Genomic DNA, 17,758 nt, shown 5'->3' with positions numbered 1-17,758 from the left:
TTATATTGAGCAAGTATTTTGCAATGTAGCAATATCCAGGGACAGGGGGAAAGTAGGCAATGCGAAATTTTGCACAAGACGTGGTGAATAAGCAGTGTTTGTTTGTTTTTTTAACAAAAGTGGTTATATATACATAGCAGCTGTGTCCAGTCCAAAAAAAAAACAACGTACTCTGGGGACACCTATTTTAGAAATGTAAATAAATCTTCCGTCTACGAGCACGTTGAAACCTTCCATGTCCGTTTAAATCGTGGGCTTCAAGTCAACCACGATGTAGCTGCTGTTTTCCTCGCCTTGAGAGCCTCTCGCCTTTCTGTCCTGTTTACACAAACGCCTTTCTCGGATATCCATCAGAGATGTGTGACTCCTCGCCCCTTTCAGAAGCTGTACGAAATGGAAGATCTCCTTCTATGCCTTCCACGTCGCTTTGAGCATGGAATTGAAGGAGTTGTAAGAAGCCTCTCCTACCCACCCACCCCGCCAAGAGAATAAAATATTTTGGGCACTATTAAAAGAGGCAGAATATTATATTTCCCCAAAGGAGAAAAAAAAATCTTAACAAGAGTAGAAAGCAGGACCCCAACAGCCTCTAGCAGAATGCAGAAGTCTTTAGAGATGGATATTTTGTGTCCCTTAAGAAATTCAGGAATTCAGCCTATTCACAAACAAAACACCTTCAGCTACAGTTGATGGGATTTAAGGATTTACAACCCCCATCCCACCCAAATTCTTTCTAAGGACAGGACAGGACCTTTAGGCCGTAAGAGGATTAACCCACCATCATTAGAATAGCAAAAGACACAAGGCTTACTACATTGCACAATCCCCTGCAGCATCTCAGAAACTGCATAAAAGCCCTGGCACTCATCAAACCAATTTGTCGGCTGTCCCAGAACTACCTGATCCACAGCATTTCTTATTTTCATCTCAAAGCTGAGCCTCACTTGGCATGATAGAAAGCATACTAACCAGAGGAACCGGCAGCGACCCAGGCCTGTCACGCCTCTAAACTGGTACTCTCTGCGGTGCGACATGCACCACCATCTTGTTTTTGCCTTCTGCGCGCGCGCAAAGCAATTTTTGTTGCGATGTGCATGCGTGTGGCTTGTCCCTGAGCGAACTGGCTGTAGTAGCAGCCGGAACTCACCCGATACCAACTCTTTTCCTTTACTTTCCTAATACCTTCTGAAAAACAAATGAACACACACAAAAATGCCCCACAATTCACCCAGAAATTACATACACCATTCCAACAGCTGTTATCTTACATTTTAATATTTAGGTTGACATTTCAGACATACAATCTGTTTCCTCCACTTTTTTTTTTTTTTTTTTGGCAATTGTAATTCAAGCTCCAGTTAGAAAGGGCTAAAAAAGTCAAGAAAATTGAGACGGAATGAAAAGCTAGAAACATACAACTCAGGGACGAAATATCAGGGACCGATTCCTGAGAATTAATCCTCCTTGGGGGACTTAATTTTAATAGGATCAACAAATGGTAAGTCAACACTTCTAATCTTATCCTTTTTATAATTGAGTGTGAGGCGCTGATCTTTTCTCAAATTGTCTACTGCACAACTATTATTTCATCTAAATAGAAACACGAACTGAATTGAAAATAAAGACTTTTTTTTTTACATTGACATATAGTAGAAATAAACCAAGGGGAGGAGGAGTGGGATAGAAGAAAGAGGGGTAGAGAGGGCGGGAGAGAGGATGGGAGGGAGGGTGAGAAGGAAGGGAGGGAGTGGACCGGGAGAGAGGAGTGGTAGAGGGGGAGGGGAAGTAGGGTAGAGGGGAATGATGGAGGGAAGATAGTAAGTTGGAGGGGGGCGGAAGAAAGAGGTGTATGGAGAGTGGAAGAGGTATATTGGGCTTCTATTTGAGTTTGAGTTTTATTTTATTTATATTTCTGGGGGTATTGTTGACAAGAGGAATTGCTGTGATTATTGTTTAATGTTGTATGGCCCCGGTTATGCACAGTATATATGTAACTGTACGAAAATGAAAAATGGAAAATAAAAACATTTAATGACTAAGAAAATAAAGACTCTTTTCAGTTCAGTTCAACTCCTGATGGACACACGGCTGATGCTTTTTTGGCTACAGGGTACAATAGGCTGGTTTTTTTTTTTTAATTTCATGCGTTTGATATTTCTCTCTCTGAGCACAATGAGAAAATATCTGCTGCAAACTCTGCACTGGCGACAGAAAGGGAATCCGTCCAGTAAACACTCAGCTCCATTCCATTGCCCAGACTCCACCCTGATTCAAGGAATTATGGGGTCATTAAAAGCAATAGATAGATGATAGATAGATAAATAGATGGATGGATGGATAGATGGATGGAGAGAGAGAGATAGAAAGATGGATGATGGGTAGATGGATGAATAGGCAGGTAGATAGAGGTAGGTAGGTAGGTAGGTAGGTAGGTAGGTAGGTAGGTAGGTAGGTAGGTAGGTAGGTAGGTAGATAGATAGATAGATAGATAGATAGATAGATAGATAGATAGATAGATAGATAGATAGATAGATAGATAGATGATAGACAGACAGACAGACAGACAGACAGACAGATATAGATGATGGATGGATGGATGGATGGATGGATGGATGGATGGATGGATGGAGAGAGATAGAGATAGAAAGATGGATGATGGGTGGATGGATGAATAGGCAAGTAGATAGATAGAGATAGGTAGGTAGGTAGGTAGGTAAGATAGATGGATGGATGGATGGATGGATGATAGATAGATAGATAGATAGATAGATAGATAGATAGATAGATTGATTGATAAATGATAGAGATAGATGTATGGATGTATGGATGTATGGATGTATGGATGTATGGATGTATGGATGTATGTATGGATAGATAGATAGATAGATAGATAGATAGATAGATAGATAGATAGATAGATAGATAGATAGATAGATAGATAGATAGATGAGAGAGAGAGAGAGAAAGAAAGAAAGAAAGAAAGAAAGAAAGAAAGAAAGAACGATGATAGATAGAGGTAAATAGATAGATAGATGATAGATAGATGATAGATGATAGATAGATAGAGATTGATTTATTGATCAGGTAGGTAGGTAGGTAGGGTGGGTGGGTGGGTGGGTGGATGGATGGATGGATGGATGGATGGATGGATGGATGGATGGATGGATGGATGGATGGATGGATGGATCAATACTGGTATTCTCAGGCTTCTCCTATTCAGGTATTAATCAGGTTTGATCTTCTTAGCATCTGAAGAACAGCCAATATCTCTTAAATGCTGCAAAAACCCGGGGCCTCCTCAGTTCTCAGCTTTTCAAGTCTGAATTTTTTAATAGAGTCCATCAATTCTTTGATACGAGAGAGATCACGGCCATACTTAATAACAGTTCCTGCGAGCAGGAAAATACAAAGCAAAGACAGTGCTGAACATGGTGGCTTTTATTGATGTCACTATTAACAAGGTTTTTTTTTTTTATATGTAAAAATTTTAGCTTCACAGCATTAACTTAAAAAAAGTCATTAGTGGAGTATAGATTTCTATACTCCTTCGTCTGGATCTTTCAAAAACGATCTCCTTCAGGAAGAAATCCAGAACGATCTTGCCACAAGGAATATCTGAAGTAGAAGAAAAGGAGAATGTGAGATAAATGTCATTGCCTTTATTCTCTCTGTTCATAGGGATGTCCTAAAGGTGTTTTTTTTCAGGGGACAGCTGGACTTTTTAGTTTTTTTCCTTTGAAGTCCTTTCGCTTCTCATCCCAGAAGCTTCTTCAGCTCTGACAGCATAATGCGGACAGGAAGGATTTACCGTATTTTTTGGAGTATAAGACGCACTTTCCTGCCCCCAAAAAGTGGGTGGAAATGTCTTATATTCTGAATATTATCGTGGGGGGGGAGGGAGTTAGGGAGGTGCCCATCAGCTGTTCTAGAATGGGCCGTGGCAGGAAGAGGGTCACGGTGGCAGACAGCGAATTGGCGACGCTGAACGGGTCGCAGCAAACGGGCCGCACCGAATGGGCCACGGTGAAGGGGCAGCGGTGAAGGGGCCACACTGGCAGTGGCAAACAGGCCACAGTGGGGAAATGCGCAGTGGCAAACAGGCCGGACAATTACCGGGTGGATAATGGGAGGCAGATTTTTCCCGCCTTGTTTTCCTTCCCAAAAGCTAGGTGCGTCTTATAGTCCGAAGTGTCTTATAGTCCAAAAAATACTTTTGATATCAAACGTATCAAAATGGATATGCGCATTCCCTTTTCAAAGCTATTTGGAACGTCAAGGGAATTCCAGAAGAATAGAACTAGTCCTTTTGTTAATTATAAGAAGTAATGATTTTTACCTTTGATCAGTTTCTAGCTCTTGGAGGTTGGTAAAACTGTTGGGTGGGTCTTGTTGAGCGCCTGGGCTGCCCATCGCCCCCTCTGCGAAATTCTAAAGTTTGTTCATAGGTCATTTCTTCCTCCTCCTGCAAGTAAACAACATGATTTAGAAAGGCACGCGATTGGCAAGGATATCCTTCTGTCTATGCAGAATTATCTTCATTTATTTATTTATTTTTAAAAGAAGAAATAAAAGAAACACAGAGACGGGTTACAAGTTAGGTGGTTTTTTGCCTTCCAAAACAGATCCAATATCCCTTAGTTGCTTTTTCAGGAGGCAACTGGACTGTCGGGTTTTTTCTTCTAAGATGTTTCGCTTCTCCTCCAGGAAGCTTCTTCAGCTCAAGAAAAGCTGAAGAGGAGGAGAAGCGAAACATCTTCAAAGAAAAACTAGAAAGCTCAGTTGCCTCTTGAAAAAGCACCCCGCCCCTTGCACTCCGTGTGCATGTGCACTTGAGCCTCTGCCCCCCTCCTGTACATACACACATGTCTCTCGCCGTGACCCATCAAAACCGCACTCGACTAAACCGTGCCCAATTAAACCGCGTCGCTGACGTCATCAACAGGGCGACAACAGCCAGCGCGGAGAAAGAAGGGCGCTTTAAATAGCGCTTTGAAAGCAAGCCGATTCAACTTAAGGTAAGGGTTAGCTTTAGGGTTAGCTTTAGGGTTAGGGTTAGGTTTAGGGTTACGTTAAGGGTTAGGGTTAGGGTTAGGGTTAGGTTTAGGGTTAGGTTAAGGGTTAGGGTTAGGTTTAGGGGGGTTAGGTTTAGGGTTAGGTTTAGGACTAGGTTTAGGGGGGTTAGGTTAGGGGGGTTAGGGGGGTTAGGTTTAGGTTTAGGGGTTAATTTTAGGTTTAGGGTTTACAGCGTGCTTCTGTCTCCGCACTGTTGTTGCCCTTTTGATGACGTCAGCGACGCGGTTTAGTCGGGCGCGGTTTAGTCGAGCACGGTTTTGTGGGTGAACCGTCTCTCGCATGTGCCCCACCCCCCTGTGTATGCACAACAGAGACCCCAAAATCAGCTGGCCAACGTGAGGCACGCACGCATGCGCAGTGGAACTGAGCTGGGGCGACAGTTTGCGTGCCTGCAGAGAGGGCTCTGAGTGCCACCTGTGGCACGTGTACCATAGGTTCTCCATCACGGGTATATATTATAATTAATGGCAGTGTTCATATGTATCACTAAACTAGGGTGATATAAGCAGGGTTTTCTGAAGAAGCAGCTTTAAGATTAAGCAATTGTTTTATAGATGGCAGCTACCACCAGCGAGACTGGCAAAGGTGTTTAAGAACATGTCTGGCAAATGTTGGAAATGTAATCAGATACTGGGTTCATACTATCACATGTGGTGGAATTGTCCAAAGGCAAAAAAATATATATTGGGACAAGAAAAATATAAATGGTTAGAAAAAATGATAAAGCAATACACAGATCTAAAACTAGAAACATTTTGGTTGGGTATCAGAAAAAAGTACAATAAAGGGAATATTTAATTTACATGTGTTAATAATGGCGAGAATTGTGTTTGCACAATAGTGGATAAACAAAGAGATCCCTACAGATGAAAGTGTAATTTTAAAAAGTACTAGAAATGTGTAGAGATGGATAGATTAACACTTAAAATTAAAGAGAAGGAAGAAACAGAATATTTTTTTAACCTGGAATTCGTTTTACCAATGGTTAACTATCAGAAACAGACATTTAAAAGCTCAAGGGAATTATTAATTATATAAGGAAGGTTTATTAAAATGGATAATCAAATATTACTATCATTATGTGATCATTATCAATGTTATAAATATTATCATTATTATTGATATTTCTCAAAATTAAAAGTACCCAGACAACACATTGTACATGTAGACATTATCTATCTATCTATCTATCTATCTATCTATCTATCTATCTATCTATCTATCTATCTATCTATCTATCTATCATCTATCTATCTCTAACTATCATCTATCTATATCTATATCTATATCTATCTATATCTATATTTATATATCTACCTACCTACCTACCTCTACACACACAAACATCTCTCTCTCTCTCTCTCTCTCTCTCTCTATATATATATATATATATATAGATAGATAGATAGATAGATAGATAGATAGATAGATAGAGAGAGAGGGGGGGGGAGGGAGGGAGGGAGGGAGGGAGGGAGTAAGCAACTGTTGTATTTCTCCAATTTCTTCTCTCGCTACCTAAATGTGACAAGTAGAGCACAAACACAAAATTCTGTCATACATCAATGACAGATCAGAGTGAATAGTTGATTATTATACTTTCCTGCCAGCCAGCCCTTCCCCATGATTTGCTAAAAACAAGCCAGCCACATAATAGCTTGATGTTATGCACAGCGTGGTACATAGAGAGCAGCCGAACATGTCATCTCCAAGAACATTTTTGAGACAGTGTGAAGTAAATTGAAGTTGAAATGCAACTGTTCTTTTAACTGTCCAATTATAACCCATCACAAATATGCGGGGAATTTAAGGTGTCGCTTAGATCCCTGGTATTTACACTACAAGAGATGGAGATTTATTTTATGTACAAATTCATTTCAATGAGTTTGCAAGAGTTAGTCAGACTTTTCGTTCACAAAACATTTGCAGGGGGGGGGGAAATTGCAGGTAGCCGGCAGTCGTGTTAGAATATTCATGACTGGGAGAGACAAGGTCAGCTAATGAATAGGCATAGCAACTAAGTCAGCCAATGGGAGCTTAAACTTTCTGAGTCTGTGCAGAGATTTGAAACTGAAACTTAAAGAAGAAAGCAGTCTGCTGCTCTGAGAAGAAAACTAGCAGTCTGTCTGGGCTTGTCTACTAAAATGAAACTAACTGCTTGTGTTTGCCTGTAACTCTCTTGCCTTGTGTTTACTTGGAAGAACCACCTGTTGGTATTGTACATTTTTTCATCTATTCTTATGTATATAAAGAAGTTAATGAATCCAGCTGAATCAGTTATCTGTGTGTGCTTTCTGGATTTGATTTTTGTGCAACAAACTCTAACAAGTCAGCCTGCAATACTGCACTCTAACCCCTATGCCACTGAGGGTCTAAATAAATGTTAAAACATGTACAAATTCATTTCAATAAGATTTTTCATTCATAACATTTGCAGGGTGGGGTGGGGAATCCAGCTGAGCTAATTAAGGCTACGGGTTAAAATAAATATATATATATTTTCACATTCCATGCCATTTCTTATTTTTATCTCAACGCTGAGCCTCACTTGTCATGATTGAAAACATACTTCTCCTTTACTTTCCTGATACCTTCTGAAAAACAAATGAACAAAAAAACCCACCCCAAAATTCACCTAGAAATTACATACACCCTTCCAACAGCTGTTATCTTACATTTTAATATTTAGGTTGAAATTTCAGACATACAATCTGTTTCCTCCCCCTTTTTTTTTTTTTTTGCAATTGTAATTCAAGCTCCAGTTAGAAAAGGCTAAAAAAGTCAAAAAAATTGGGAAGGAATGAGAAGCTAGAAACATACAACTCAGGGACGAAATATCAGGGACCGATTCCTGAGAATTAATCCACCTTGGGGGACTTAATTTTAATAGGATCAACAAATGGTAAGTCAACACTTTTAATCTTATCCTTTTTATAATTGAGTGTGAGCTGCTGATCTTTTTTTCAAATTGTCTACTGCACGACTATTATTTCATCTAAATAGAAACACGAAATGAATTGAAAATAAGGACTCTTTTCAGTTCAGTTCAACTCCTGATGGACACACGGCCGATGCTTTCTTGGCTAAAGGATACAATAGGCTGGTTTTTATTTTATTTTTATTTCATGAGTTTGATATTTCTCTCTCTGGGCACAATGAAAAAATATCTGCTGCAAACTCCGCATTGGCGAGAGGAAGGGCATCCGGCCAAAGGAATTACAGGCTCATAAAAGCTTCTCCCATTCAGGTACTAATCAGGTTTGATCTTCTTAAGATCTGAAGACAAGCCAAGATCAGCTAGATGCTGCAATGGACCTAGGATTTAAGCAGGGGGTGGGGTGGGGGTGGGGGGAATTGGAATGATTTTATTTGAAAGGCCATTCCCGTGTGAGGATGAGTAATACTAATAATATTGCAAGCCACGGAGGGTTACCATGGGGTATGATGGATAGCTAATAAATTTTACAAATAAGTAAAGAGATCAAACGTCAACATCTATTTTTTTTTTTAAAGGAAGTGAGGTGAGGAATCTGGAAATAAATAAATATTTCCATTTGGAAATAAATGGAAGATTGCTCCAGTCAGTATTTAGTTGGAACTGTGACTGTGAGGAAGGAAGGGAGGAAGGGAGGGAGGGAAGTAAAATAGAAAGAGAGCAATAAGAAAAAGGAAAACAGGAATGAAAGAAGGAAGGAAGGAAGGAAAGAAGGAAGGAAGGAAGGAGAATAGAAAGAGAGCAATAAGGCATAGGAAAACAGGAAGGAAGGAAGGAAGGAAGGAAGGAAGGAAGGAAGGAAGGAAGGAAGGAAGGAAGGAAGGGGAAATAGAAAGAGAGCAATAAGGAAGAAGAAAAACATGTAGGAAGGTAGGTAGGTAGGTAGGTAGGTAGGTAGGTAGGAAGGAAGGAAGGAAGGAAGAAAGGAAGAGGAAATAGAAAGAGAGCAATAAGGAAAAAGAAAACAGGAAGGAAGGAAGGCAAAATAGAAAGAGAGCAATAAGGAAAAAGAAAACAGGAAGGAAGGAAGGGGAAATAGAAAGAGAGCAATAAGAAAGAAGGAAAACAGGAAGGAAGGAAGGCAAAATAGAAAGAGAGCAATAAGGAAGAAGAAAACAGGAAGGAAGGAAGAGGAAATAGAAAGAGAGCAATAAGGAAAAGGAAAACATGTAGGAAGGAAGGAAGGAAGGGGAAATAGAAAGAGAGCAATAAGGAAAAGGAAAACATGTAGGTAGGTAGGTAGGAAGGAAGGAAGGAAGGAAGGAAGGAAGGAAGGAAGGAAGGAAGGAAGGAAGGAAGGAAGGAAGGAAGGAAGGAAAAATAGAAAGAGAGCAATAAGGAAGAAGAAAACAGGAAGGAAGGGGAAATAGAAAGAGAGCAATAAGAAAGAAGGAAAACATGTAGGTAGGTAGGTAGGTAGGTAGGTAGGTAGGTAGGTAGGTAGGTAGGTAGGTAGGAAGGAAGGAAGGAAGGAAGGAAGGAAGGAAGGAAGGAAGGAAGGAAGGAAGGAAGGAAGGGGAAATAGAAAGAGAGCAATAAGGAAAAGGAAAACATGTAGGAAGGAAGGAAGGAAGGAAGGAAGGAAGGAAGGAAGGAAGGAAGGAACAAACGAACGAAGGAGAAATAGAAAGAGAGCAATAAGGAAGAAGAAAATAGGAAGGAAGGAAGGAAGGAAGGAAGGAAGGAAGGAAGGAAGGAAGGAAGGAAGGAAGGAAGGAAGGAAGGAAGGAAGGAAGGAAGGAAGGAAGGTTCATGATGGCAAAAATCCCATGGGGAACAAAGGATATTTCATCTTTTAAAAATATGATTGGAGATACATTAGGTTTTGTCTGAGTAGGTTTTAGCACAGTGTGTCTGTAGGTGTCAGATTCCATGTGCTACACTTGAATTCCCCCCCCCCCCGCCGCCGCCCCCCGTTATTGGAGTATGAAATAGGCTCCTATCTTTTATGGATATTTAAACAGAGTCCTCAATTACACTGCCTGGCTAAGAACAAAAGCATTGTTTAATTTATACAATGAATATCAATGAATTTGGCCTCATTCTTAAGAAGGGCGATTCTAGAGCAAAATTTCAGTGGTTGGCTAACTATGGGTGTTTCTGTCCTCTGCCGCACCAGGGGAAGGCATTTATGTGCGGTGCAACAAAGTTATTATGCCCCCCTCAGAGTCCGACTCTGAGATGGAAGACGAACATCTGGCAGAGAGCGGGAGAGTGGCTCCGTTGGCTGTGGCGGAAACTAGGGAAGGGCAAAGTCAGGCTGGGCAGAGCAGGGGAGAGGTAGAACAAGGGAAAGGGGGTTCAGATGAAGACCGAGGCCCACCCCTTCCTCATCCTAGGCAGGGGTGGGTTGCTACCGGCGTTACTGCCGGTTCGGATCGCTCGTGCATGCACCCCGCCACACGTTGCTTGCGCATGCACAGTTACTTGTAAATCGTTCTGTGAATGCGCAGAACATTATAAAATGAATAAAAAACTTGCCTGCAACAGCATGAGTGACCAGGAAACCGGTTCAGGGGGGTGGCCAGCCTATCATTCCTACCAGTTCAGTGACCCAGTCCTTATTTCCACTACAGGTTGGTCTGAACCGGTATCAACCCACTTCTGATCCTAGGGAGCACGCAGAAGAGAGCAACAGGGGTCGCATGGTTTACGAGGAAGGAAAGGCCTCCAATTCCCTTCACAAGGAACAACTGGGGATGGAGTTTAAAGGAGAGGCAGTTGGGAGGGGCCTTTGTCAGGAACAAATGCTGAGTTCACCCAGTGTAGAGTTGTGGCCTGCATTTCTGGCATTCCGCCCGACTGTCTGAAATATTTACGACCTTCTGTGTCTTTATCTCGCCTTGCTGGATTCGACCCTGGGACTCCCTATCTTGTCCTGTTGGAGTGATTGATAGCTGTCATCTGCTTACAGCGTTTGGGCTGCAGGTTTGAGGAAGAGCTTTTCTCCAAGCCCCTTCCAGTGAAAGGGACATTGGGAGCACAGTTGGGGACTCATCCCAGTTCTCTGGCTGTGTTGCCTTTGTGCCACGCCCCGGGTCATCACATAACCATTGAAGATATTGCTGGTGTTTGATGAACCCGCCACTGGAGCAGAGCTGCCAGGAGAAGGGAACAGCTAAGGAACAAGGGTCGACACAGGAGTAAAGGCACAGGTGGATGGTGAATGGCCCCTCCCATAGGTAATAAAGGGGAGCGAAAGGGGAGTGGAGAAGGGAACAGCAGAAGGGAACAGGGAGCAGCTAAGGAACAAGGGTCGGTCGACACAGGAGTAAAGGCACAGGTGGATGGTGAATGGCCCCTCCCATAGGTAATAAAGAGGAGCGAAAGGGGAGTGGAGTTTGCAGGAGACAATTAGTTCGATTCATTAGGGTGAAGATCTGTTCCTGACTTCTTGCCAAGTAATTGCTGCTACAGCATGGAGTTTGGAAGATAGCAGCCTGGCAGCTCTCCAACCCTGATCAAGGTCTGTAGTTGTGAAATCTCTTGAAAGACTGTTGGCTGGGACTTTGCTGAAGAGGAATTCACTTTCACCTAAATAAAAGAGGTGTTATTAGGATGAGGAGTCGACTTTGTGCTTTTGGGAAGCCTAGGTAAGAACACTCTGGCATACTGAGTCCTTACACAGCATCAGAAGTGGGTTGCCCCTGGTTCGGCCCGGATCAGACGAACCGGTAGTGGCAGGGGCGGGAAGCTCCGCCCACACACCCGGACGCTTGCGCACATGCGCAGAAGCGTCACGCAAACCTGTAGTTAAAAAAAGAGAACCCCACCACTGCACCGCATGCGTGCTACTAAATCATTCTGATCACTAACTGTCCTTTTCGCTATTCCTTCTAGATGAATCGGACAGCCTCTGGGAGGAAAAAATAAAAATCCTAAAAGCCGGCAATTAATCATTCTCTGGATTAACCAAAGTGACATTTCACAGGTGAAACAAAATATGAAAAGCGCCTTGCTCTTCATTCCGCCAGGTTATAATTATAAAACAGAAACTTAGAAAGCGTCAATCGGAGGCATCAAGAAGATGCCGCTCGGATAGTCCTTAGAGAACCTCCTTCTGGAAATATGAACATTAGAAAAGACAGAATATTTTGATAGAATGCCGAAACAGATTATTTAGAAGAGTTAGCAGATTTCTCATGAGTGCAACTTTTAAACAATTTAACAGTTTAAGCCAATGTTTTCTGGTGTGCCGGACTAAAAGAAAAAAAAAAAAGACTGGAAGATATTGCAAAATCCATTTCAATTCTAGTAGTAAATAATAAACTTTGGTTCTTGGCTTGATGGCCATTCCCATTAGCATCGGTACCATTTCAAGGGAATAAACTTAAGCAGTCACAACTAAATAAATAGTTTTTGGACTCAGAAGGGATGTAGAATAGCTAGGGTCTCATTTTTCCCAAGATGGTAGCACGGTTCAGTGCCTTGAAAATGGCGAAAACGAATAAAGTTGGCAGATTGTTGACCAAACATCCATAAAACCTAACACAATTTTACATTTAAATGTCCATGTACTCCAGTGGTGGGTTATGACCGGTATATGCCCCTGTTCTGGTACAGTGTTCCAGAGGGCCCGCCTGCCCACATACTTTACACACACACACACAAACACACACACACACACACACACACACACACACACACACAGAGTGTGCTGTTAAAAGATAATATAATAAATATAATTAATGTCATGAAAATTCTGAACATATTCCTCTGGCCTTTACTTTCCGTTCAACTATCTGGAATAAAGTCTGTGGTTCCTTTTTCTCTTCCTTCATATAAAGTTGATTAAAAGCTTGATTACAAAATGTATAAAATAGGGTAAGAAGCTACATTGCTAACTGCTCTGTTCCTCGTTAAGGTAATTGATTTGCAGACCTTCTTCATTTGCATTGAAAGATCATTCCAGAACATACACGAGGAAGCTGTAGCAAATCATATCTTCTCAGCAGGTGTACATATATATACACATACATATATACATACATACATACATACATACATACATACATACATACATACATACATACACGAGTCTCAAACATAAAAATGCCTTGCTTTCATCTTATGTAATTTTTTTAAAGACGGACTTAACCCTTTTAAGGATTCTATCTCCATGGAAAAAAAGGGCCCTGAGATGTGAATTCTTAATTATAGTAAGAATGAATTATACTAAAGAACCTTAGGATGGAGCAGATATTTCCATTTGTAATCTTGCTGCCATCAACGTATATAAGATCAGAGTTGTCTAAGTCTTTTTCCATTAAATGCAAAATATGATTTTGTCTACCTTGGACAAATGGCTATGGAAGTTGATGGAGTTGGCAAAGATGGCTAAAATGACTTTTTTGATCAAATAAATAAATAAATAAATGTGTGTGTGCGTGTACATATACATACATACTTACATATATACACATACATACATACACACACACACATACACATACATACATATACATACATACATACACATATATACATATGAACATATACACATATACATACGTACGTACATACATACATACATACATATATATATATATATATACACACATACACTACAAACACACACCCACGTATGTATGTATGTATGTATGTATGTATGTATGTATGTATGTATGTATGTATATGTATTTAGTGTCACAACCCCTGGTATGCCCAAATATGGGAGGAAGGTCACTACTTCCATTCTCCGTCTATCGGCTCATCACAAGAGACCATCCAGACAGAAACCCAATATTTTTACTGTTGCCTTTGCTACATTTGTATTGTATTTGTGCTGATAAATAAATAAAGGGAGACCAGTATAGATCTATTTCAAGCTATTTAGCTCTCATCAGCTAGCCATACCCTTACTGGGATTAGAACCTGTGCTGTCTAAGATGCAATACAGCACAGGTTCTAATCCCAGTAAGGGTATGGCTAGCTGATGAGAGCTAACTACTTCTGGACTTTGTGCTTGAGGTGGAAAATGAAATTATGAAAATTATGAAATTTTGATTTTGGGTGCCATGATTTACTTAACTACTGTGGCAAGAAAGGTTATCAAATGGGGGCAAAAATTCACTTCACCCATGTTCCGCTTAGCAACAGAAATGTTGGCCTCAACTGCGGTCATAAGTCGAGGAGTAACTGTATAGATTTGCAATCTTCCTGTTAAAATGTCAGATTTTTATATTCTACGTTCTGTATTTTACCCGTGTTCCTTTTTACTGAAATGAGCATGGACAATGTTGAGTTTATTATCTGATCCAAGTACCTCTTTCCATGAAAAAACCTGACTTTTGCCAAGCTGAACTTTTTGGGAGGAGTGACCCCTTATGGAAAAATAAAGCTTGCCCAATTTCAGATAAATTGGTACAAGTGGGGATTTTTGCACTGATAATGACTGAAAAATGAAACTGATAATGTCTTGACAGAAGTGGGAAAAATCACAATAGGGGTATTGCTAACCTCCTTTAAGAGTTACGTGCCATGCAATTTGGTGAATAAATTCAGAATATTTTGTCTTCCTGGTATATCTGTGGGGGAGGAATATTTCAGAAAGGATACACTCACTTTTTATATGTATATTTTTGGCAGGCAATTGGAATACATGATATTCAGTCTATTGATAATCATTAGTAGGAAGACAGTGTGTGTGTGTGTGTGTGTATTTATATATCTATCTATATCTATCTATCTATCATCTGTCTGTCTGTCTATCTATCTATCTGTCTGTCTGTCTATTTATCAATTATCTATCAGCTATGTATATCTATCTCTCTATCTCTCTATCTCTATCTCTCTATCGTCTATCTATCATCTATCTATCTATCTATCATCTATCTATCTATCTATCTATCTATCTATCTATCTATCTATCGTCTGTCTATCTATCTATCAGCTATCTATCAGCTATATCTATCTATGTATCTATGTATCTATGTATCTATCTATCTATGTATCTATCTATCTATCGTCTGTCTGTCTATCTATCAGCTATCTATCAGCTATATCTATCTATCTATCTATCTATCTATCTATCTATCTATCTATCTATCTATCAATCATCTATCATCTATCTATCTTTCTATTTTCATCATCGTGGTGTTAAACTGGCATGCTTTCAGACAAGGAAGAACTGAATTTTTTTGTCATGTTGTGCCTCTCAATTTCTCTCCCTTTCCAAATAACGAATGATGAATGTTTAACAGTATTAATTTCTACCTGTTTTGAAGGAGCCATGCTATCATGGGACAACTCCTAACACTTTTTTCATGTGTAATCAATTTGGAAATCTCTGCCCTTCAACAAAGCAAAATTAATTAATTAAGGACCACAATGCATGTGTGTGTGCATGCATGCATACACACACACCTTCCCAAAACTGAATTTCTTGTAGATATTTTCCATGGTTTTCTGAGTAGACATACCATCTTCCGATAGATAGATAGATGATAGATAGATAGATAGATAGATAGATAGATAGATAGATAGAGATAGAAAGACAGACAATGATAGACAGATGATAGATAGATAGATAGATAGATAGATAGATAGATAGATAGATAGATAGATAGATAGATAGACAGATGATAGAGATAGATAGATAGATAGATAGATAGATAGATAGATAGATAGATAGATAGATAGATAGATAGATATAGATAGATAGATAGACAAACAGACAATGATAGACAGATGATAGATAGATAGATAGATAGATAGATAGATAGATAGATAGACAGATGATAGATAGATAGATAGATAGATAGATAGATAGATAGATAGATAGATAGATAGATAGATAGATAGATAAATAGATTAGATAGATAAATAGATAGAAATATGGAAACTATTTGGGAAGTCATGGAAAATATCTACAAGAAGTGGGAAACAGTAACTATGATCAGGAGTAATCAATTTAGAATACGTGTAGTCCTTGACTTATGACAGTTCATTTAGTGACTATTCGAAGTTACAACGGGCATTGAAAAAAGTGACTTAGAAACATTTTCCAGACTTTAGCCTGTGAATCAACCACATTTTTTAAAAACCGTTCTGTGCAGCTAATCCTTGACTTACAACCAAGGGCACTGATAAAAGTGACTTGTGACCATTGTTCACACTTATGACCGTTGCATCATCTCCATGATGACATGATCAAAATTCAAAGGCTTGGAAACTGGCATGTACTTACGATGGTTGCAGTGTCCCGGGTTGATGTGCTCCCGTTTGTGATCTTCTGACAAGCAAAGGAAATAGAGAATCCAGATTCACTTAATTCTGAACGAGGCTTACCGAGAGGACGAAGCAAGCTCCTTGTCCCAACAAAAAACCCTTTTATTGATTGAATGTGAATTCTGCTCATTCACCTCCAGCAAAGTCTTTCGAGGGAGGATTTACAGTCACAGACCTTATCTGGCTTGGAGAGCTGCCAGGCCGAGATCTGCAAAACTTGGCCAGGAGTTTCGGAGAGTCACGAACCAATTAAGCCAACTAATTGTCTCCTGCAAACTCCACTCCCCTTTCGCTCTTATTTTCTCTGGGAGGGGCCATTCACCGTCCACCTGTGGCATTACTCCCAAGTCGGCCCCTGTTCTTTAGCTGTTCCCTTCCTCTGGCAACTCTGCGCATGTGCACACTGGGAACAGGCTCCAGCTGTTCGTCTGCCTCACTGATGTCTGACTCTGAAGGCAGCTGATAACTGGCATATGGCCCTGGCCCCCTCTCTGCCTCCAACGCAGAGCCCTCATCGGAGCCTTCCCCAGACTCCAGGACTGGCCCATGTTCCTCCCCAACCTCCTCACTGTCCGAATCTGCTGCCAGTTACGCTGGCGGGCCACAACACTCAGCAACCATGTTACTAACAGCTGTACTGATTCACTTAACAACTGTAGGCCAAAGGTCGTAAATGGGGGAATAAACTGCCTGGTTTAGCAAATAGAGATGTTCGGCTTGATTGTCTAAATATCCTTTTGTCATTTAGCATGGTCTTTTTAAAACCTAACTTTATTTCAGTTTTCCTTCCCCCCCCAAAAAAACTTTCTTCCCTTGTAATGAAATCTGACAGCTTTCACGGCTCGTGGGAAGTGAAATCATAAATCACAAGGAAAAAGTAGACAGGATTTACTTAACTCAAATTTAAATGAAATAACATTTCCTGTTTGTTCGTGTCGAGCTATAAAGTTATTGTGATCCGTGGAACTTCCAAACGCTGCCTTAGAATTGCACAGAAACTTCAAGAAGCCGGTTTTCGGGATTCTACATTTCTTACTGTTTATTTGGTTTGAGAGAAAGATATTCCAGTGAAAAAACTGGTAATCACCATACAGCAATTGCATATAAATTGTTTTGTTATTCTTTCTTCCACTGAAGCTAGAATGTTATCACATACAATCTCCCGGGAAGCAAAACTCATCATGTCACTGTAGTATTGTACAGACGAGTCTAGTAATTCTGGAATAATGTTGTACCCTGAGACAGAACTCACATCCGTGGCAGATCACAGTGGGTGACCTTCTTCCTAGGAATGAAATCAATTCACCTTTAGTTTCCTGGAAATGTTACGTTACTGTAAAATTAAGTGTTTTGGAAGTGGCCCTGGCGAGAAGTACAGGAGAAATACTTAGCATTGGATTTTATGAAACAACTCAACACTCAACACGTAGATCAGCCTCTAACCATCTTTAAGCTTTAGAAGTG

At 40.4% G+C, this 17,758-nt stretch overlaps 1 protein-coding gene across 1 annotated transcript in view; it reads right to left on the bottom strand.

Annotated features, from left to right (window-relative positions):
• Positions 1 to 3,423: 3,423 nt before the first annotated feature.
• The window catches only part of TDRD3 (tudor domain containing 3), a 58,847-nt gene continuing 44,512 nt past the window's right edge, over positions 3,424 to 17,758 (bottom strand). The window contains exons 13-14 of the mRNA XM_087726815.1: positions 4,337 to 4,462; positions 3,424 to 3,615 (exon numbers count right to left, since the gene is read on the bottom strand). Coding sequence (XP_087582941.1) covers positions 4,343 to 4,462 — 120 coding nt within the window. The 3' untranslated portion in view covers positions 3,424 to 3,615; positions 4,337 to 4,342. The remainder of the gene's footprint in view (positions 3,616 to 4,336; positions 4,463 to 17,758) is intronic.

Source organism: Thamnophis sirtalis, unplaced genomic scaffold (genome assembly GCF_051295495.1).
Source record: "Thamnophis sirtalis isolate CommonGarterSnake01/CBP01778 unplaced genomic scaffold, rThaSir2_p1.2 scaffold_12, whole genome shotgun sequence".
Lineage (NCBI taxonomy): Eukaryota > Metazoa > Chordata > Lepidosauria > Squamata > Natricidae > Thamnophis > Thamnophis sirtalis.
Note: the sequence above shows the minus strand (reverse complement) of the source record. Positions and strands in the feature narration are given on the sequence as shown.